At 39.1% G+C, this 22,493-nt stretch overlaps 2 protein-coding genes across 6 annotated transcripts in view; both read right to left on the bottom strand.

Moving 5' to 3' along the window:
• LOC107090077 (calmodulin-regulated spectrin-associated protein 3-like) overlaps nucleotides 1–8,375 on the bottom strand; it is a 21,571-nt gene extending 13,196 nt beyond the window's left edge. For all 4 annotated transcript variants that reach the window (XM_015383249.1, XM_015383247.1, XM_015383248.1 and 1 more), the window contains exons 1-4: nucleotides 8,104–8,375; nucleotides 2,099–2,376; nucleotides 1,707–1,847; nucleotides 243–329 (exon numbers count right to left, since the gene is read on the bottom strand). In XM_015383249.1, the coding sequence (XP_015238735.1) occupies nucleotides 243–329; nucleotides 1,707–1,847; nucleotides 2,099–2,376; nucleotides 8,104–8,239 (642 nt within the window). In that variant the 5' untranslated portion in view covers nucleotides 8,240–8,375. The remainder of the gene's footprint in view (nucleotides 1–242; nucleotides 330–1,706; nucleotides 1,848–2,098; nucleotides 2,377–8,103) is intronic.
• A 2,753-nt stretch (nucleotides 8,376–11,128) lies between these two features.
• Nucleotides 11,129–22,493, bottom strand: part of LOC107090067 (lysophosphatidic acid receptor 2-like) — a 43,250-nt gene continuing 31,885 nt past the window's right edge. For both annotated transcript variants that reach the window (XM_015383229.1, XM_015383228.1), the window contains 2 exons: nucleotides 18,543–18,793; nucleotides 11,129–13,500 (listed from right to left, as the gene is read on the bottom strand). In XM_015383229.1, the coding sequence (XP_015238715.1) occupies nucleotides 13,432–13,500; nucleotides 18,543–18,793 (320 nt within the window). In that variant the 3' untranslated portion in view covers nucleotides 11,129–13,431. The remainder of the gene's footprint in view (nucleotides 13,501–18,542; nucleotides 18,794–22,493) is intronic.

Genomic DNA, 22,493 nt, shown 5'->3' on the forward strand with positions numbered 1-22,493 from the left:
ACTGCCAAGTAGCAAAGACAGAGCCGAACCGCGGGGGGGGGGGAAGACAAGCAAACCAAAGCACGTGTTAGAATCTGTAGACAGTCAGTTTATAGATAATGAGGTGATGTTATGGTTTTTAAGATTGATGTTAGCTGTTAGGTGACACAGCATAGTTTAGGTTAGCAAATGAAGCACAACAAAGGATCATGTTGCTAATCTGTGAGCCTGCTTTTTAGATTTCATCATTATTATTGTTTTACCGTGTCTTGAACAGGCTGCAGATCTGTGCATGTTTGTGACTTAGGAAGCTCTTCTTCTTCTGTGCTTTCTCTTAACCTCTGGTTTAACTGAAAGTAAAAGATGGACAGGTGACCCGTTAGAGAGATAACAAGCAGGATATTGCTAAAAAAGGCATCCTGAGGATGCCTGAAATAACTCACAGCACTAAGACATTAGGATTAAATGACTTTGACATATTAACCTAAAGAATTTTGTTCTGTTTAAAGCTGAAAATATTCAGTTTAATGAACTTCTGCTGACTAGAAATAAGAGTGAACCCTGTGGGGAGACCTGCCTGAGGTTTTCAGAAAACAGATTGTAGCAGATTATTAGTCTGGGATGGGATTCGGAGAGGTCCCTGATGGATCTGTAATCTGCCATCTTACTGTCTGTTTGAGAGTCTGCAACTGGTGGTCATTCAAAAGAACTAATATAGGCCCCAATCTGATGCAAAACTGGACCAGAGAATACAAAAAGAAAATCAAAAAAACATCAAAAACCCCATAAGGCAAGCATAAAGCCTTCTAGAGACTGAACATGTTAACCTTCATGGGAGGTTTGCAAGCAGGAAAATCTTTCTCTCAAAGGAAAAAGTAAACAAAGAAGGAAAAACATTGAGGAAAGACTGTGGATCGCAAAAAAGAAAGTAGACAAAGACTGAGACATTTAGATTCATATTCTTTGGAGAGATAAATCTGAAAACTAATTAATTGAAACATCAGGAGATAAAAGTGGGACAACCTTTCCTCAGACCCACGTCAGACACATCAGGAAAAAATATCAGATTATGATCAAAGTTCTGTCAGCTAACAGATCTGTATATATATATACAGTCACTGCAGTTAGTGCAGGGTCTGCCCTCCGTTCTCTCACCCACTGGACCTCCCCTTGACGTTCACAAATCTGAATATTTATAAAGACATCATTTATATATTTAAACACTGAAAATCCTTGATCCAAAAATATCCTTTCTGCAGTGAACAATATTACATGATTAACATAATCCGGCCCCAAAGTAAGCCTGGAATCACGCCTCATTTTTTATACCTATGAGTCCTTCATTCATTCCAATGAGTCAGACATTATTGTGCTCCTTTAATCAGCTCCACAGCCTCAATCTATTTTCAGTCCTGTCAAACTATTAGATATGATTGCTTTCCATAGATACAAAAAATTTCTAAACAGAATATTTAGGCTCTGAAGCAACACCCCCGACCCTGGTGGAGAGGCCCAACCCTCCCCTGCAGCAGGTGATTGGCATAAGGGGCAATGCCTCTCTCATACCCTGTAGGAAATTATTATTATAATAATTGATAATTCCATGTTTTATTTCACTATAATCTTTAACTCACTCATTATTCTGACTATTTCAGAACATTTAGATTTAAAAAAGACTTTCTTTGAATAGAGCTACCATTTTTTTCGTATCGTAATTGGGACCTTACCTTGTTAACCCAAAACAACAGAGCGTTCTCCCACGGCGCCCCGACGCCAATCTGCTCCGCCTCTGCCGCCATTTTGACCTGGCCAGTCGTCTCTCTGGCAGAAAGTGACATCAGCGAGTCAATGAGGGCCAGGTGAGCCTTCTGCATAATTAAGACACGAGATGGACACTTTAATCAGTCCTGGTGGAAGAGGGATTTAACACAAGCACCAATCTGATCATCTAGCAGCATAATATTCCCTGATACGGCTCAGAAGATGTAAACTTTCAGTTAGAAATTTCCTCTTTTTTTCTTTATATTTAACTATATCTGTGTAATTATTTGAACCTTGGTAGATTTCACTTCATATTCTGTCCAGAGCCAAATGTAAACATGTTCCCACTCAGACGCACCGTGTTGATAGGGTTCCTGCTGAGGTCCTCCTCTGTGACGTCTGCATCCTGGACCTTTGGGCAGAATCCTTTCTTAATGAGGAACTGCAACAGAGCTAAGTTATCAGTTAGGGGCCCCTGTGACGCCTGTGCGGAGCCCCCATGTCCCTGAGCCAGCAGGGCCTGAGTTCTGCAGTAGATCTCTGGCGAGAGGAGCAGCTTGGTGACGGACGGCTTCAGATGCTCTTGTTCATACTGATCCTTGTAAAGCGGCTCTCGGAGCTCCACTGGGACATTTTCTGAAAAAAGAAGGGAGCTCTAAGTCATCGAAATAGGAGATAAAATAAAATTCTATTCAATGCTATTGAAGCACAACTTCCTTTTACAAATCAAGACAATTAATTTAAACTGCATCTCAAAAGTAAGGAAATGAAAGTGATTTAAATAAAAAAAGAACATACAGTAAATACACAGAGAACAGGAAATTGCAGTGGAACTAAGTTAATGAAGTAATTAAAGAACTTTAACAATTTAAGAAAATAAAAATAACATTTAAAATGGCTATAAAAAGTGAGTTTTAAAATGGTTGATAATAAAATGAAAGTTGAACGACAAACTTAACCAATATTGTTTAGACAGCACAGTTACAGGTGACTAAACAAATTGGATTTCATCTCAATTTAAAGCCATTTAAAAGATAAGTAGTGCTTAATTAAAAGCTGCTTTTCCTTGTTTGGTTCTGGGTATGATGACTACATTAGAGCCAGAACACCTTAAATGTCTGGGAGGTTGATAATGTGACATCAAGTCTGCATCATACTTTGGTGCTGATCCATGCAGCGAGTTATACACCAACACAGTGGTTCCCAAACATTTCCTACTGAGCCCCTCCAGTGAGCCCAACCTGTTCAGTTGAAAAAAGTTAACTGCAGTAAATTAGCTAATGTTTTAGTTAATTAAGATCTGTGTTAGGAGGAGCATGTACATATGGAGGGGCTCTAAGATGGATCCCTGAGGTACGTCACATGCAATGCTTGTTGACTCTGATGTAAAGTTAGCTACTGACACAAAAAAGGTCATGTCTTTAGATTTAAACCAGTCCATAGCTGTAGCAGAAAGGCAGACCCTGTTTTCCGTTACCTCTGATACAATGGGGTGATCAACAGTGTTGAATGCTGCACTGAGGTCCAATAATAGCAGACAGATCTTACTGTCTTCGAAAATGTAAAATCTGAGCAAAATTACCTATCTGTTGTTTTAAACACATTAGAAGCTGAGAGAAGAAATATTTTACCTTTTTTGCATAAATGACACTTTAAATAAAGTCATCTCTACAGGAATGCCCTGGTGATACTCTGCTGCAGTGAATTTCCTTTGTGGGAAAAAAAGCCCAACACACAAAGCACTGTTTCAGGTTTCTGCACAGAAACCACAGCATTACTGCATTGGATCTTGTAGAAGAAGAAAAAAAACTGCTTGAGTTCAGGATAAAACTTGGAGGCGAGGGGGGGTGAGGTGACAGTGCAGTGACTGCAGGAGAGGAAAATGTCATCATCTGCATGAACAGCTCCACTGGGTTACTGAGATAAGAAAGAGCGAGACATAGAGCATGAATGGCCATCTCAGAGTGAAGAGTGGGTTGACCCATATTCCTCCTCTGGATAATCCTTAAAATTGGAAAGGACTTATTTGGAAAACGTGCAACTTTTCCTCCTATCTAATGGCAGCTTTTGTTTATGTCCTAACATGGTTTATAATGAGGACAGGGATTGGTTTGATCTCCTTTCCTCCTTTGCATGTCACTGCTGTAAGATGCATTTATGTAAGACCTCTCCTCCTCTGGCCTGTTTCAGTGATCCACCGAGAGCCGACAAGAGAAAAGCTAACTGTGTCCCTACATCAACAGGACATTGCAGTTGAGTGACACGCTGTGCTGAAGGGACAAATTTTGTCTCATTGCTGCTGTGTGTCGGGGGTGGGGGGGCAGAGGGGTCTTTGGTCACTATGGAAACAGCACAGCCATTTGTCCCAATCAGGACTGAGGCAACCGGACAGGACTGCAGAGCAGGAGCCATATAAAGCACACTAACCGCATTAGGGAAAAAGAAACAAGCCACATTTTACAGCAGTACACAAACACATAAAGCATCTTTGGTATAAAACCAAAGGTTCGTTCTTCTTAGAAGTGCTTTTTTTCTGAGTTTGAAATGTTGATGTTTTGGAAATTTAATTTGAATGCCTCTATTTGTGCATGTTCACTTCTTTTTAGACAAAATGGTGGTAAACTGTTGTAAAATAACACCAGAAATTTATAGTTTCATAAATGTTTTGGTGGGTATCTGCTAAGAAAATCTAGAACTTGAGATTCTTTTCCGTTGTACCACAACACATCATTTATTCATCACCAGATTCTATTTTTACTATTTCTGGTCAGATGTTTGCAGGAACTCAATTTCTGCAAAAACGTTTTCTAAGCATCAAACATCTGTTGATTTAAGCTGCAGCTGAAGAATTATGTGCTAGTCCACCTTTTACATACCTCAGTTTACTTTCTGCATCAGTGGCTGAGAAGGAGACCCCCCTGATGCCGCCACCACCATGCTTGACAGGTGGTACAGTCTTTAATAATTTAGCTCCTAAAAATGTCTCCTTAGACTTAAGGTGTTGACTTTGGAGCAGATTCTTGGTTTGTTGTGATTTTTTCATTGTAACAGTAATGCTAGTGTTTTTGGCAATTTCCAGACTTATTATTCCAGGGTTTCTCTTGAGCTTAGGGGGGCTTGTTTGACATAGATGGTTGAAACATGGTCACATTTGGTGTTCCAACAGAAAATGATGCTTAAACGCAGATCACAGCTGTTTCTAGGATTCTGGAATAGCCTCTTCTAAGACTGAACATCAGCCAAATTGAACATTTTTCAAACTACGCTGAAATAACAGCTCCTTACCAGGAATTTCAGTCAGTGTAAAATAAGTTTGGTGCTGCCATATAACCTTCCACCAAAACTGCCAGAGGCCTTTTAATGGCTGAAACATCCAAGGGGAGGAGGCCCAACTTGTACAGGTACATTTAATCAAATGTTTATATATTAAGCTTATGGATTTCATGTTCAACGTTCAAGTTGCTTAAATGAAATTTAGCATAAATTTAAACCTGTGCGCCCAGTTATTTAGAAAAATCACTGATGCTGTGAAAACACTTAAAAGTTGTGCCTAAAATCAATGACATTACTGTAGATGCTGAGTTCAAGTCACCTTTCCTGCAGTGGGAGGTGTTCTGAAGGCTCAGAGGAAATGTTCATGTCCAGGAGCTTCGGTGTGTAAACAACATAACCTTCCTGGTCATTCACGGTTCCTTTGACCTCTAGTACCTGGTAAAGAAGGCCCAGAAATGGCTCTTCTTTAACCAGGAGCGGAAATGGACCCAACTCTCTACTCAGCTGCTCACAGCCCTCTGCAGGGCCTCGACTGAAAGCCTCCTATGTGTCAGTATGATAGAGTGTCATGGGAGCTGCGCAGTAAAGGAGAGGGACCGAGCTCGGGTGGTGAGAACAGCCTCTATGTCAGAGCTGTGAAAGTAATCAGCCCCCCCCCTGTAGTCAGACACTCACATCCCATCTCACCTTGACACTGACAAACAGTCACCACAGCTGTCATCAAGTAAAGCATCTTCCCATTTCATAGACCACTCTGGCTAAAGCTGCACTTTATCTAAATATTATGTTACTATGATGGTATTTCACGTCTAAAAATGTTTTATTTCCTGTAATTTTCTTGTTTTAAGGGTTTCTTTTTCAGTATTTCTTTGCTGGGAGTGTTTTATGTCTCATGCTTGTTTTCCAGGGTTGTCTTATCTACTTTAAAGAAGCTTCTCAGAGAAAATATTTTCATGTTTGACTTTTCAATAAACAAAAAATAATTGACTTAAAGTATAAGATCTTAGATTGTTAAAAGAGAAATTAAGGTTTTACTCATACTGTAGAAAATAAGCTTGGTGAGCAGATGCTCTTTATTAACTAAACTGCAGGTTTATTTTCTTCTCCATTAAAATTCAATGAGGCTCCCAGTTGGGGGTTTCCATCTGACTGACAACAAAGAAATCCTTCTCCTCCTGTCCCACTTACCTTATTGGAGCTGTTTTATAAAATAGCAGCTGATTTAACCACATTAAAAAGCAGTCTGGCGATTTTTTTCCCCCAACTTGAGCGTAGACACAGAGTGACATCACTATCTTAGTCAGCAGAGTCTGCGCTTTGACACAAGCAGCTGATGATGAATGAAGGACATCCTTTAACACTCAAACAGACAAAGCCAATAAGATCAGACAAAGAACCCCACAAAAAAATCTTCTCAGTTCAATCAAACCTCCGATTCAAGCTTCTCATATTTGGTCCTTCTGGTTTAAACCATCAGAGCTGATCAGTCACCCACAGAGGAGAGATATTCTGTAATTATGTTGAAAAAAATCCAAGCCTGAGATAAACAGGACAATCTTGAAACAGCAGAGGCAAAGCTAATAAGCTGATAGGACATTGAAAGGGTTTATGGTCACTATGTCAAGAGGAGATTAATCTTCAAGCATGGAGGTGGTAGCATCATGCTGGGGACATTTAGCAGCCAGTAGTACTGATGCATTGCACAGGGTAGATAAAATGAAACAGGATTTATTTCCTCCAAATACTCTGCAGGTAATATGAAGGAAACATAGTTTGAAATAGAAACCTAATCCCACAAAAATGAGAACTGCTTTTAGAATAGATAGAACAGGCTAACATTGCATCCTAAAAATTATTCTGACTATAAACATGTTTGAAACTTATCCACAACGCTTAAAATCTGGTTTTGGGCAACTTAAATATTTAACTTTAAGAAAAGTTGGAATGATACAAACTGTTTGATGGTAAAATGCCTTTTTTTCTTGCTGTGATTTGTTAAGGAGGCTCTCTGCGGATTAGAGAAAGGCCCAAATCAATGCAAAAGAACATTGTATGTTTTCGAAATTAAACTGAATCAATAAAACATTTCCAACATGAAGAAGAGTCATTTAAAAGCATCATCAAAAAAAAAGAAAAACTAACAATAAAATCTACAATGGTTTAAACTTTTCTCATCACTATTGGTTCTATGTGTCAATTGCATAAAACAACTTTAGAACTTCAGAAGAATCTGAAATCTGCCACTAATTTATTTTTCTCTATGAATCAATTCAAAAGAAAACGTCACCCAGCATCAGAAGTTTCTATAAATGTCTAAATATTTGTTTTCTTATCTTGAACAGAAATGCAGCAGCAGCAGACTGAGCCTTGATCTCTCTCTCAGTTGTTAGGGCACATTCTAAGGAAAAGGATGCTGCAGTAAGCTGAGGGGTTCAATGCATTTTTTAAGTAAAGGCATACTGCAGCTGATATTACAAACAAACAAACAAAAAAACACACACACACTGCAGTCTATAAGTGTCACCTTCACTATATACCAGCGCGCGCTCCTGCAACCCCGCGTGCGTGCGTAACACTGACACAAATATGATGCTCTGACCCATTTACAGCAGACCCAAGCGTGGGCAACATGTAGATCGTTGGAAACCCTGTTCCTTGTAGTGACACAAAGAAATCCAGCAGATTCTGTCTCTGTGAAAGCCATCCACAGGCCTGAAGATGCCATAATACCACAATAGGCTTTGTTGCATTGCTGCCCCTCCACTTCCTTCATGCATCCCACTCCATTTCCTGAGTGGAGTGGGATGCATGAAGGAAGTGGATCCCACTCCACTCAGGAGATACCTCCTGACGAGCCTCATTTTTATCTGGAATAACTGACTGAAAGCCTTGGACCAGACCAGCAACCCTGCGCACTGATCTTCACACCCCGGCATGCGCCGGTAGGCCGTGGCAGCTGTGATCGTGGATTCTGCAGAGCTGGAGGCTCAATGTTTCCCCACGCAGAACTAGATAACAAGTCAGAGCACCAAATATAAGAGGATCAATCATGACGCGCCCCACCCAAGAGGCTCCTCGGAGATGCTGTACCTGCAGAGCCGCAGGACTTGGACAGCAGCCACCGGACGCTGGCGCAGATCCGGGCCCGGTTAGAGTCGTATTTGTCCAGCGGCTTGATCTCTGGCACCGTGAAGGTTTTCTTCACGGCGCTGGGAGAGTCCACCATGGCTGCGATGTGCCACTCGGAGGAAAAAGGAGCAGGAGGAGGAGGAGGATGATGATGCTGAGGAGAAGGAGGAGGACCCTATGATGCAAACACGTGCTCACGGGAATTAAACCTAAGAAATGAAGCTTTCAAAGCGATATGGTATAATATGTTACAAACAGTTGAAATCCATTAATAATAGTAATAATAGTACAATAAAGGTGGCTTTGTGGTAAAGGCTGATTCAGCTGAGCCATCAATGAGGCTCACGCCCCCTGTACGTCACATTTCAGACAGAAGGCAATAATATCTTCATCAAATGCTTTACTTTTGGTTCTATATTACATGTACACATTCAAATGGCAACGTTTATTTTTTTAAAAAGAAAAAAAAAATACATGAGATTATCGTCCTCGACGTCGAGTTGATTTGGATTTGTGATTCCCGTAGCAGTACCCCATCTCTCCACAAGGGGGCGCACTCCTTCAAGCGTAAACTGACATGTCTGCTGTCTATCAGCTGAGATCTTTAAGTTGCTATTCATAGCAGGTATTCCAGTTGGAAGAAAAAACATCACACCTCGTGATTTTTTTTTATACATTTTGTTACATAAATGCTTTTAAGATTGTGTAATGAAACAAATCCAGGACTCCCTTGAAAAACAGGTTTTTAAATGGGATTTTTTTTTTCTGGTTAAATATAGTCTAAATTAAAATATATATATATATCTTTGAACTGCATTCTGATTTATTTTTATGTTATATAAATACATTTATATTTAAACTTTACTTTTCTGTCCTAACCAGAGAACCAAATATTTCCCCACTCTCACACTCGGTTGTATTAGATGCTGGCAGTTTATGAAGGTTTACATTTTCCTTCTTAAATTAACTGATCTGGCTGCTGGTTTACTCTGGTTGGATGAAGAATCTGCTCCTGCCTGAAGTGTTCAGCAGCTGCTAACAGGTATTCTCTCCCAGGATTTCCTCAACATTTACCTCCATCTATTCTGTCATCTACTCTGGCCAACTGTACCTTCTGGCGTTAAGCCTCATGATTTAATGAATAATGTGCCGGGGGTTGGGGGGTCTACAGGGAACTGTAGTGTTTCTGAGTCGAGTCTATGTGTGTTGCATAACAATCAGAAAGCTGAGCTTCTTAGTTGATCACACCTTATCTAACTTACCTATGGATTTTGTTGCACTACTCTTCCTCTAAGCCTTATTCACAGTGTTTAACTGTTCTCCAAACCAGAAATTCTCCCAAATAATCCGTGGATTCCTGAAACCATGACCATCTGGGCTGGTTCAACTCCACTCTGCTCCACCAGCCCAGCGTTACTTATCTCCTAAGAGCTTTTATAGCTGAGATGTTATGAACTGTTAATTCCTGACCTGTCTGTGTTCCATGGTTTTTATGATGCTGTTGACTAATTCTCCATTTCTTACAATAACATACATTTATTAGGATAAACCACAAACACATAGACTAATCAGGTACTCTTGAAGGTAGAAATGACACCAACATGAACTGATGCCTCACTTCTCTGGATTTTATTTGTAAACTATACAAACCAAAGGTGAAAATCAATCCAGTTTCCTCAAATTCCCTATAAAGTTTCATTTTGGTCCTGTAAGTCCCTTTATGTTTTAAATCCGACGTCTATTTAGAGGCCAAACCTGTTTTCATGTCTTTAAACCAGCATAGGAAGAAGCAGTATCACGCCTGGAGAATGCAGCAGAACTAGTTTGTCCTTCTGGTTGACTCCTTTGTGCCCTGCCTGCAGGGGAAAACCAATGGGGAAATAAACTCATGCCGTCTCGTGGTTGATCTTTCCACCAGAAGGTGGTTCCTTGAATACCTCTCAATGATGGTCAGTGCAGCAGGAGACTCGGGTTAAAGCAGACCTCAGAAGCAACTCAGGAGAAAAATCAGCTGACTTTAAAACAAACACTAGGTGAGTCTGTTTCTATGTTTAACCCGTTTAACATTTATCATAAACTGTACGCAAATTGCTGTATTTAGAGGGTAAATTAAATGATTAGGTTATAAAGAACAGGTGAACTTTAAAAATCTGAGTAAACTTTTACATGTTTTCCCATTTCACATACCTCTATATGTACCTGTATTGGACATACCTCAAACCTGGAGGAAATTGTGACATTTTTTGTTACGCTCAGTTTAAAAAAAAAAAATGATTACATTCATAAGAAAGGTTTCTTCTGATTTAATTCAATACACTCATGTCTTAAAATATCTAACTTACCTTCATTTTATTTAATTTTTTTAATATTTGAGTTTAAACCTTTCAGGTTTAGGAGGTATGGGCGGCACCTCCCTGAAAAGAGTCTTCTTTCCGAAAAAGAAAAAGAAGTCACCCCTGAGAGATGCATTCAACCAGCTGCAGAGGGCGCTGCCAAAGAAGAAAACCAAAAAGAAAAGCATTCTGAAAAAACTGCAGCTGGACAACTTGAAGAAGGACAAGAAATCCAAGAAGAGATTCTCCCTGACCCGAGAGAAGAAGGCATCCAAATCGCTAAAGGTCTTCTCCCTGAGCAAAGAGAAGAAGGAGTCTGATCCAAACAATTCAGAAGGAAAGAAGGAGAAAGACAGAGAGGTGCTGAGTCGAATGGGAGACAAGATCAAACGGAAATTTTCTCAGGAAAACAAAAGTGAGCTCAATGTAGAGCCAGAAATGACACCTCTCAAGGAAGCAAATGACGGTAAAACCTCCTTACAGAAGCTGAAGGACATGATGAAACCCAGAAACACGGAAACCAAGAAAACTGAAGATACATGAATCAGAAAGACAAACTGGAGCCAAAAGGACATGTATTTAAAGTTCTTTAATGACATTCTGCCTTAAAGCCATTAATGAAACAGAGGCTAAGAAAACTGTGGTTTTTGCTTTAACATTTGACTGATTAACATGTAAATGTCAGTTTTACTTCATATTAAATGGATTTAGTCTTGAATTTGTGGTATTACTAGTCTTGGTTGTTCCATAGCCTGGCATTCAAACTGAGAGCATCATTTGTTTGATTTAGCATAAAGCCAAGCTGCTCTCATGTCTGCTTTGCAGCACAGATCATAAGACCATCCCTTTAAAGTGTTAAATGTAAATATTTACAAAGACTGCATGAGCATCAAGTCTGTGGCAGAAACTTGCTGTAGGATTTAATCACTTAAAAAGAAAATAGCAAGCCATTTTGCTTGCCTCATATATATATAAAAAAAACACAAAGGTCAGCATTTAGATGTGTGGGTGACAAGTTTCACTTTCCTTCAACTTTTCCCTTTTACAACCACACATTTCTACGGATTTTATGTGATGAACCAACAGAAAGTCAAACACAAATGTGAAGGAAAAGGATAATGATGCATCATTTTCAGATATTTTACAAGTAAAACTCAAAATATGTGGCATGCATCTGAACCCTGAAGCCACTACATAGAATCAACACCCAACTGCACTCAAACATTATCCGATTAGTAGAAGCAGGCACTTGTTTTATGTTAACCAGATCATGACCAAACTATTGGTTGTGCACAGTGCAAATTAGGCCTTTATCAAACAGTAGCAGGAGGAAAGTCATAGGAAGCACTGTTTCATGTTTATCTGCAGAAAATTCATCCAGAATGATGCATGGATTAAATCTACTCCCAGGCCCCTCTTAACACACCACCCCTACCATGAAACACGGTGGTGGGAGCATCATGCTGTGGGGATGATTTTCCTCAGCAGATGGAGGAAAATTGTTCAGAGTTGATGGGAAGGTTGAAAAGGCATTTCAATAATGGCTGAAAATCTAACCATGGCTGCAAAAAAAAAAACTGAGACTGAGGCTAAAATTCACCTCTGAACCTGTGGCAAAGACCTGAGGATTCTTCTCTGTACAGAAGCTCTCAACTTGAGTTGAAGGAATGTATTTCAAAATACTTAGAGCTGTGATTGTAATGAATAGTTGTTCTACAAGATATTGACCCCAGTTTTTTTTCCTCTTAACAATGTTGAAGCACTTAATGCTGATCCATCACATCAAACCCCAATAAAATACATAGAAGGGAACAAATCAGATGCATGCCAATAAATATATTTGGAAAAATCTATTTTTGCTCATCAAGAGGCAACTTTGAGCTGAGATATTTTTTAAGCTAAACATGAGACCATAAAATCTTGATTAGAGAAAAATAAATAAAAAAAACAATTTGAAAAAATCTATTAAAATTAAGAGGAAAAAAAAGTATGCATTTTTATGAAAACTGTAAAAAAAAAAAAGAACAAAATTTGATCCTTTTATAGCTTTGGTGCACGGTTAAAAGTCTGCAAGCTACACAACTGTAGATCAAAATGTTAGATTAAAAACCAGGTTCACAAAATTAGCTCAGCATGCGTCAGTCACGCAGCAATAAAACCTCAGATAGCACATTTTCTATTTACAGTTTATGGCTTGTTTAAAACAAGTTCTTTTGGAAATAAACATTTAATATTTAAACTATATTGCATTCATTCAGCTGCCTTTTTTTGCTTTTAAATGAAGCGGGAAACAAAGCAGAATATCCACCAATGGGAAAGAGCGCTGATTAAACCTGGAAGCTTTGCACCGCAATGAAATTTGTTTTACTGGATCTCTAACTTTACATGATCTACTTTTATCTTAAAGGAGAAACTCATTACCAAATGTGCTAAACAGATTCATAGGATATAATGTAAAAAACTTAACCTACATAAAAAAAAATAAAAAAAAATCAGTATGGTTTCTAAATTACAGGAAAAGAGGTTGACGAGTTGTTGTAGCAGCTGATGCATACACAGTGTGGCAAGGCTTACTTTGCATTGCTCCTTCACAAGTAAAACCTTTCATTGTAACGGTCCTTAAAGTTTTACTTCATAAGCAAACCATCATGCAACTCTTAGTGCTCCAGCTGTCTGGATTCATCTCTTTGGCAAAATATCGGCAGAAGAATCTCTAAAAGTGAAGACAGCTGCCTACTAAGATCGATCAGTGTTCACATTCAAAGCAGACAGTGTAAGCTTAAAAAAAGTGTGATGTTGCTTGGATTTATGACAGTTTGTTGCCAGGAGATGAAGACATTTGGAGCAGTTTTCTTTAAAGTGTTCGATCATCCACAGATATTTTTTTTTTTTCAGGACTGTATGCATGTTTGGGTCATCTGCCTCAGTTAAAGCTGTCTGGAGGATGGACGTCCTCTTAGTCATCATTCATGAGAGAAGACCGGTTGCTATCCGTTTCCTTCCTGATGGTGCGAAGTCTCGAGTTCTACAGGCAGACAGTAGGAAAGAGGAGGGAAGGTGAGGGACCAGAGTAGTAAAGGAATAAAGGGTAGGGATTAGAAGCAGAGGATTGTGTGAAAGTGAAACAGAAGGAAAGAAAGGGAAACAATAAGAAATAGATTAGTTATGTCCAACCAGGCAAACAGAATCATAGAGGTTTAGAGGAGAAAGTCATGGGAAAAAAAAAAAATACCATAGATCAGTTGGGCCAGGGTGGAATGCCACAAGGGGGCGGCAAAAGGCAAAAAAAAAAAAACTTTAGCTAATTGTTTATTTCTATTGCTTTTCTTTCTATTGTAGTCAATGGGAAGCTGCTGTAAACTAGTAACTATGAGAATGTTACCGGATTATGCTTTATGATTAAGAGAAAAACCTTACATATTTAAAATAATCCAAATGTAGCTGGATTCTGGCCATAACTTCATTGAGACAAGGATGGAAAGCACAATGTCAACACAGGGCTAAATGATTTGATACTTTACAGACTCTCATGTTCTTTAAGATCATTCTTTTACAAATTAATTTCATAATAAAGTTGTGTTTGGCTGAATGGGTTTTGCTAAGGAAGTTGTGCGTTTCATTGTGTGAGGAGTATGGGTGTGGCTCACCCAGGATGCAGTTTAAGCTACAACATCTGGATACTTTTTGCTAAAGTATTTATTTATACATCATATTACAACCAAACCATGAATGCTTTTTATTAGGATTTTTCGTGATAGACCGACATCATCTAATGACTGAAAACCTCAAGTCCCCATGGAAAAATTGTTTTATTAACTGCAGTGTTATTTTCCATAACACTTGGGCTGTCACAGAAAACCTAAATAATTAATAACTAAAGGTTAAATTTAAACAAATGCAAAGAAGCAGGGGTTGAAATTTTGCAAGCTGCAATTTGCTTGTAAGTTTAAATTTCACAGGATATCGCAGAAGAGCAGCCGCAACGAGACAAAGCAAGCAGACGAAAAAAAGGAATAAAATAAAAGACACATGTAGCCAAGTTCTGCATTTATTTTCATCAGCTATAATATTCGTACAAAAATAAAACCTGGATAATATGAAATAAAAATTGAAATACCAAAACCATCACTAAAATGTCATTATGTGTCAACACTTATCAACTTGGTAAATAACAATATATTGGTGTAAATATATAAACATCTTGGTAATAATTCTCTATAAATTGCATATGTAATAAGAAGACACTTCTACCTCTACCTGATCAAGGCTCAATTTAAAAAAATAAAAACATGGAAAACATTGCTCTCGTGAACCTCTGCTATCACGTCAACATGTCAACATGTACAGACACAAAATGTGTGACGAGATTCCCTATTCGTGTGAATGCATACTTTCAACTGACATGCCAGAGTAAACCGTCAGAGGAAATGTGGCAAGAAGCGTGACCTGGTTTAAAATACCACTAACATCTGGACCCACTTAAGAAATTACAACAAAGGAACAAACTGCACTGATGAGGCAGAAATGTTGTGGTGGTGATACACTAAGTGACATTAGCATGTGGCAGTAAAAAACATTCCCGGCATTTGGGTAAGAAATAAAAAACAAAAGGAAGCCTGGTTTTAAGCATGAGGCAGTGAAGCCATTAAAATTTCTGATCAAAGTCTCTCCTTAGGACAAAACGATCCATATATGGTCTCTATGTGGATGGAATTAGACCTGCATTCAAGAGAACTATGTGGACAGAAGTTTCTACCAAAACGCACAACTGACTATTCCCAACTGACAGCCTAAATTACTAGAGCAGGCCAGTACTTGTGTAGCAACCCAACACTTGCAAGGTACTGAATGTACGGAAGATCACAGAGATCGAAAACACTGGATAGTGACACAATACGCTGCAGACATGATTCAGGAAAAGAGACATATGCAGCAACAGACAGGGCTGGAAGAAGTGACCTGAACGTTTGGCTCGGGATCAGGGATGACTTCTAAAGGACTTAAGAACAATTGTGTTTCATTCAGAGAAAAACCCTGAAACCTAAAGAGGTACGACAAAACATCTCAGTATGTAAGACCTTCATTAGTTGGAACTTTATATACACCAAACCTAAATCAGAAAGGCTCCATCAGTAAATACATTAGTACTGAAGGTTTTAACTAGGACTACAACAATAAATCAGAACTGGACGTTTTTTACGCTCAAGTCTGTATTAAGCAAGCTGTAAACTGAAAGCAAAGATGTTTTTCTGATGAGTCAACACATCAAACAGGTCACTCTAACAACACTCATCAGTGTGGAAGCTGTAACTGAGGGAGGAAGCCTGAAAATGAGCTATTTTCAGTATATGGAGGAGCACAACAAATTAGGCCACAGAGGGCAGAAAAGCTGGCAGAAGCTTCCAGAAATGCATACGAGATGTCCGTTAAATAGATAACACACGATGTGAAGAAATATTGATGACTGAGCTCATGCGTAGATTCAATATTTGAAAAATTTAAAGTTTTAACCGTCTAATAATAAATCAAAAGGTTTTGTAAAAGGATTAGAGAAGATTACGCTGTAATTTCTGCTCCAACATAGTTTGAGGTGGTTTGTTTTGAAAAACTCATTTTACAGTGTTTTTGGTTTTTTGTTATTGTTTATAAGTACTAAATATGATCTGAAATGACCAAAATCAGTTTCAGCAGGTCAGAGGTCCAAAAAGTTAGAAGTCAACCCTGCAACCTCTGATCGATCCAATTGCAGTGTTATCATTTTTGTTTTGTAAAGTTCAAAGCAGCAAATTCTGAATTTCTACAATGAGCTGGTGCATATCTGACCGTTTGGCTGTGGGGCTGTAGTGGTTTCACAACAGATTTTGGAGTGTTTTATGAAACAGTAACCATACATTTAGTTTACAGAAAAGCTTCACTGGAGCCCCTGGTCACAGGGTTAAGCAAGCAAACGTTGCTCAAACTGAGAAAAGAAAAGAAGCACTGATGCCATCTGAACTGTTTTTACCAAAAACATGAGGCAGAAAAGGTTTTGCACAGAGCAGATCAAGACAGCGATAGCCGATTTCAATATGAACCGACAAATGTAGGCTGTAGTTATGCAATACTACGATGATAAAAATTAGCAAGGCTGTGTGATTCACAAGTCTTAATGATTCACCTCTGCACAGAAGAAGGTTAACGGTTCCCACTCCCCCAGGTGTTATCAATCATGGTCTCGCTGTAAGTATCAGCCGCTCTGTGGGTGCATTTCCTGCACACTCATGTATGTAATTAGTGGCTTTCTTTAGAAATACCCTGAAAACATCAATTCCTGCATTGGTAGATGGCGCACAACGCCACAACACGCCTTTCTCAGCTAGCTGCAAAACAAGTTTGAAAAGAAGTGCGTAACTGCTCTTCTATTAGGTTTGATTATTTTTATCTAATTTAAGCAAACAATTTACAGTTTAAACCTAATCTTGGGGATATTGTTCACTCTACAGAGTCCATAAAAACCAAATCTTTCCTTGAAAGAATAGTTGAGGATTTGTTTTATTTTAAATCAAAGTAGCCGGAGTTGTTGATCTGCCACTTGGAGCCAGTCTAATAAACAGAACGAGAGTAACGATAGCAAATGGTAAGAGAAGGTCTAGATACAAAGCAAGGTCTTTTTTTTTTCTTTTAATCAGCAAAGCAATGCAAACCAGTTCAAAAAGACAGAATAGCACCAATTATTTTGAGAAAGCTGCTCTCTTGGAAAAAAACTATAATTGTCATGTGTGTATTCCATAATGGTTCATCCCAGGTGCATCCTACTGGTCAGTCAGAGAGTCTTTCATTTTTTGATTATTTCAGCGTTTCATTCACAAATCGGCTTGACTGAGATTAAAGTTAAGCTCTGTAATGGGATCATTTTATCCTACTTCTGTCAGTCTTATAAAATATTCCATGAAATACAATGTAACATGGATTTAGTCCTCTTTGTTACGTTAGGTTTGATGTGCAAATATTAAACAATCAATCTTTACTACTAAATCGGGCTTTATCAATATGCAACTTCATTAGCGTATTTCGTTCATCGATGAGGCCAAAGATGTTAAAACAAAACCCGAAGAAAAAGAGAAGGAGAATGTGGACGAAGTGGTTGTTGGGGAAACTACACCAGCTTGGGATGCTAGTTAAACAGAGTTGGAGGTAGGCTGTGTTGTAACATTTAGCACCTTTATGGGCCATCTGACAAATACGTCAGCTATGGAGTTACACACAGCAGGCCTTGTGTTTTGGCAGCTGTATTCAGAGATTGGGGATCTGGAGTCAACAAGTCATCTCTATGTCATGTATTTGTTCTGCTCAGCCAATGAAACAGGGGAATCTGATCTGTACAGGTTAATTAACTTTACAGATTGGACTCGCCTGGTTCAGTGGCTGAGCAGAATAAATATATGACATAGAATTGTTGACTACAGATCTCATCTGTCTGTATTCGATATACAGAAACAAAATGAGCTGTTCAACCACATGATCTATAATTTCCTCAATGAAAAAAAAAATTAAAACAATTACAAAAATCTTAGAAATGATCAATGTGAAACCTTGTATTATTTGTCAAAACAAAATAGAGATACCTAAAAAGGTAAATGTCCTGCAGAAGCAGGAAGCAGAGCTATTTACATCTGAAAACTTGGAAGCAGGCTAAATAACAACTAGCTCATGTAAAAAGAAGGAAAAAAAACAAGCCAATAGTATAAAAAATTATGTGCAAGCTGGACAGCAACACAAAGACCTTGAACTTAGAAAGCAGCATAGGGCAGATTCAGGTCCTTCTTAAAGCTAGTTTTTGTGATCTGATAGACATTTGATATTCTGGCAGGATTCCACTTCTCTGCGCTGCAGTTATACATAGAAATTAGTACTTTAATAAGTGTTGAGATTTTCCAATATATCTGTAAGAAAGCTAAACAAGCAAATCGCCAAACAATGACAAGCAGCAGTCAACTAAGGTGTCTGGCTTGAAAGCAAAAGGAGTCTTTAATATGAATTGTTCTGCTTGTGATTGATGACGTCATCTCCGTTGGTTTCGGACAGTACCTCAAGGGTGGTAAAGTGATTGTCTCGTGTTGTCTGGCCGCGATTCCGGTTGCACAAACAGCACAGCAGCTCCTTGAAGGTCCTCCTCATGTCTTTGTCCCTGAAGCAGTAGATGATGGGGTTGACGAAAGAGTTGCACTCGGCTAACACCAGGAAGTACTTCTCGTAGCGCAGCACTTTACACGATATACAGTCAAAACCGTCAAGCATCAGTAGAACAAGACCTGGTGTCCAGCAGAGCACAAACAGGCCTGTTAGGAAAAAAAAAAAACAAAGATGTTAGAGAATCCCTAATTTAGGATGAAGAAGTAGGTCTTACAAAGAATATGAAGAAGTTGATAATTGATGATGGCTGAGGGAGTGATCTACAGGTTTCCTGATGGACACACTCAGATACAGAGCATTCCGGCTTGTGGAATGGGTTTAGTCTGTACGATCAGGTTTTATTATCTTAGCCTTGATTAGACATCTCAGGAATGCATACCCATGCCGGACACCCAGGACTAATGTATGCACACAAACAAACTGTGGACAGAACTGTTAAAATGATGTGCAAGTGAGCATTAGGACCAGAAACCTGCCATGCATTCCTTAGAAAGCTAAACAATCCCCCCCACGGTCACAGCAACCAGACCCCCCCCATTTCATGCTAACCTAAAATGTCCCTCTGCTAACTCCAGATCTACAAAACAATTCAAACTCATTATAAATCTAAATTATGCAAAAGAGAAAGTACAAATAAGGAAAGGAGTGGATTACAAATTCTTGGTTGTCATCCAATCCTTGCAAAAGCTGTTTTTCCTAACAGACTTGCATTATGCAGCTCCATGTCCGGACATGCTCAAGAGTTTTTCCTCAACCTTAAAAGTCAAACGGCTGGATCCTAACTGTTCAGCTGCCAAGTGACACGACAAAAGCGTGTGACACTTTTTTTCAACATTTAAGGAATCTGATCAACTTTGTTGCTCTTGAGAGACAAAATAGGTGGAAGAAATAAGAATAAAGGAAAGGTGCCAAATATATGAGCTATGTCAGAGGAAAGGAGGGAATGAGGGTTTTGTAGGGGAGGCAATGGTTTCCCTGACAAGAATAGACATGTAAAGGCATTCATCAGGCAGTTCAACCACCAACTCTCCAATTCTCAGAAGAAGAGGGTGGAAGATTTCCATTAAAAAGGGAAAAGAACAAACAAACAAACCTAAATAACTAAAACCAATCCCTACAGGATGGGTCTAGCTAGTAACTTCTTAAAAGAACTGTAGCTATTCGCCGAAACAAAACCTAAAGCCTCTGTTGTGCCATTAAAGAAATGCCTTACTTGAAACTTGCATGTACTTGTCTCTTTCTGTGAGTTCTCTGCTAAATAAGATTCAGAAAAACTCAGATTTTATCATTTAAACCTCTGGCAGGTTAAAGTTGTCAAATATCTTCAGTTATTGAACTTAGACATGTATTAGTAATAGGGGAGAGGCACATTCTTATGACATGATGCAGTAGAGTGTCGCTTTTTGAATAATTCAGCTGTTTTTATTATTCCTCACAAAAGGCCAAGTTGAAGATCAATTTCTCTCTTCTCAACCAACCATGTAAGAACCTTTAATGTCATTAAAATGATTAAACCATTCCTGTAATTTCTGACCAGATTTTTTCATTTTTCCTCTCGTGCTTCCATGATTTATCAGTTTAGTTCAAAGTCCTCTTGTTTAAAGGCTTACTTCCAATCCCTCTCATCCTTAGCCCCTCTCCTAGATACTACATCTGGTTCAGAAGTGGAGACCTGCATTGGTGTCTTCAGAATGCTGGTATTACTTCCAGTCAAAATAAAAATACATGGCTACATTTTAAGGACCATCCGACGCCTGTTAAAGTGGCCCCTTGGGAGCCAAATTGTGTGTCAAAATGGGCTCTATAGTAGTGAGGATGCACAATATGTACCGTTTTTTTTCTGGCACCAGCCCTACAAAAAGTCACTTTGACAACCCCCTTTATTACTGAACTAAATGAATAAAAACACATTATCAGAATGAAAGGTAAATACATAGGGCGAACTGAAATAACACACCAGATTCAAATGTTAAAATAAACTGCAAATCAGGTGGCATCTTCAAATGGTAAAATCATGCATGGAGTCTGCTTATATTCCTGAGTTCTCCTAACCTGTGCGTTTGTTTTACTTCAGTGTAGTGCCATTGACTGTACTATCATTTATATTATATATTCTATAGCCATGCAAAAACACTTAGGTAATCTCCATAATTTGCATCACAGCCATAAACTTGCTGTGGCAGTTTCTGGCAGATTTTTTTAGGCTGATTCTCTTGACCAGTGAAGCAGGTCGTGGACTGGTGCAAAGATAACACCCTGATCCCGAACGTGGAGAAGACGAAGGAGATGATGCGTTGATGATGTCACCAGTGCGAAAGAAATCAGTAAACAATAGAGAGAAACATGGAAGGGAGCCAGGGCAGAGTAACCCTGAAATCCCACATACTCCGTCAGCGCTCCGCTCCGCCCAGCTGCGCTCCCGACCACCTGCACAAACCACAGCCTACAGCCTCCGCAGTGGCTCCCGTCCGCTCCGCTGTGAGTTCCTTGGAGATCGTAGATGGCATGCGCGAGATGATTAAATTCAAAGCAGCAAAACATGCGGAAATTAACCAGGGTTTCCGCGGATCATTAAAAATAATTACAATTCATTATTTTTTTTTTTATTAAGGCCTTAATTGGAACTAAAATTAATTAAATGTGTTTATCGCGGCATTTATAATTCTTTAATAAAAAATGTTTTTAAAAACAAGATATATTATATCACGATTAATTTGCGTGGAACTGATCATAAAGCCGTATGTTCGGAAAGGAAGCTCGAGGCGGAGAAAAAGCAAGAATATATACCGTATTTTTACGACCATAAGGCGCACCGTACTAAAAGACGCAGTCTCAGTTATGTGGGCCATTACTGTATTTAACACACATAAGGCGCACCGGACTATAGGGTTTTCTTATATACAGGTACATGTCCTCTACTACGTTTAAATACCTCTACTGCGTATTTAAAAATAGAGCGGGAGCAAAACTGAGTATGTTTGTGCTTTATTCATGTATTTATTACAAAGTATTAATTAACCTGGGAGCTGGCCGTAAGACAGACACATCGCTAATGACACAGAGCGCTGTGATCACTCCTCTGAAACAGTTTATTGGTCAGAGGGCCCGGTGGCGCCAGTGTACGGCAGCCTCGCTTCTGTCAGTGAGCCCAAGGGCTGCTGTGGCTACAATGTAGCTTGCCACTATCAGTGTGTGAGTGTGTGTGTGAATGGGTGAATGAATGTAGTGTAAAGCGCTTTGGTCAAGTCTCCTAACTTGAATAAAGGCGCAATATAAGTACATGCCATTTACCATTTACCATTTATTGATGCATAAATTAACTTAAAATGCAGAAATCTGCCAGCAGAATATGTTCGCTTTTATTATCCTGGTGCCTGCAGTTTACCGATCTGTTGCAACTATATTTTAATTTGACAAACCGGAATTTCTCGGTGTTCTTTTTCCTTTTTGGTGCGATTGCTATTGCGGGTCTTGACCTGTCCGGACCGGAGCAAAAAATAGCTCGGCTCCGTATTTTGTCGGTGACGGACGGAGACGTGCAGAGAAGTAGCGGTGGATGTGGAACAGCTCTCATTGATTTACATGAAAGACAAGTGCTCCGCACGTTGTACGTCAGAGGGGCGGAGCGTTGACGGAGTATGTGGAATCTGGGGGTAAGTGTGCTTTATTGTCTCACTCTTTCCAGTTCAACTCCAACAACTCTGACTGCATGAAGAGTTGTTTGGCTTGTTATAATCAGAGACAACTTGTGATGTTATGAAATACTTTCATTGTGCTCAACGGTATCACGTAAGTGATTTTAACCCAGAAACCAATTAATATCAAAACATCTGAGTAACAAAGGAA

This window comes from Cyprinodon variegatus, unplaced genomic scaffold, assembly GCF_000732505.1.
Source record: "Cyprinodon variegatus isolate N-32 unplaced genomic scaffold, C_variegatus-1.0 Scaffold278, whole genome shotgun sequence".
In the NCBI taxonomy this organism is placed as follows: Eukaryota; Metazoa; Chordata; class Actinopteri; order Cyprinodontiformes; family Cyprinodontidae; genus Cyprinodon; species Cyprinodon variegatus.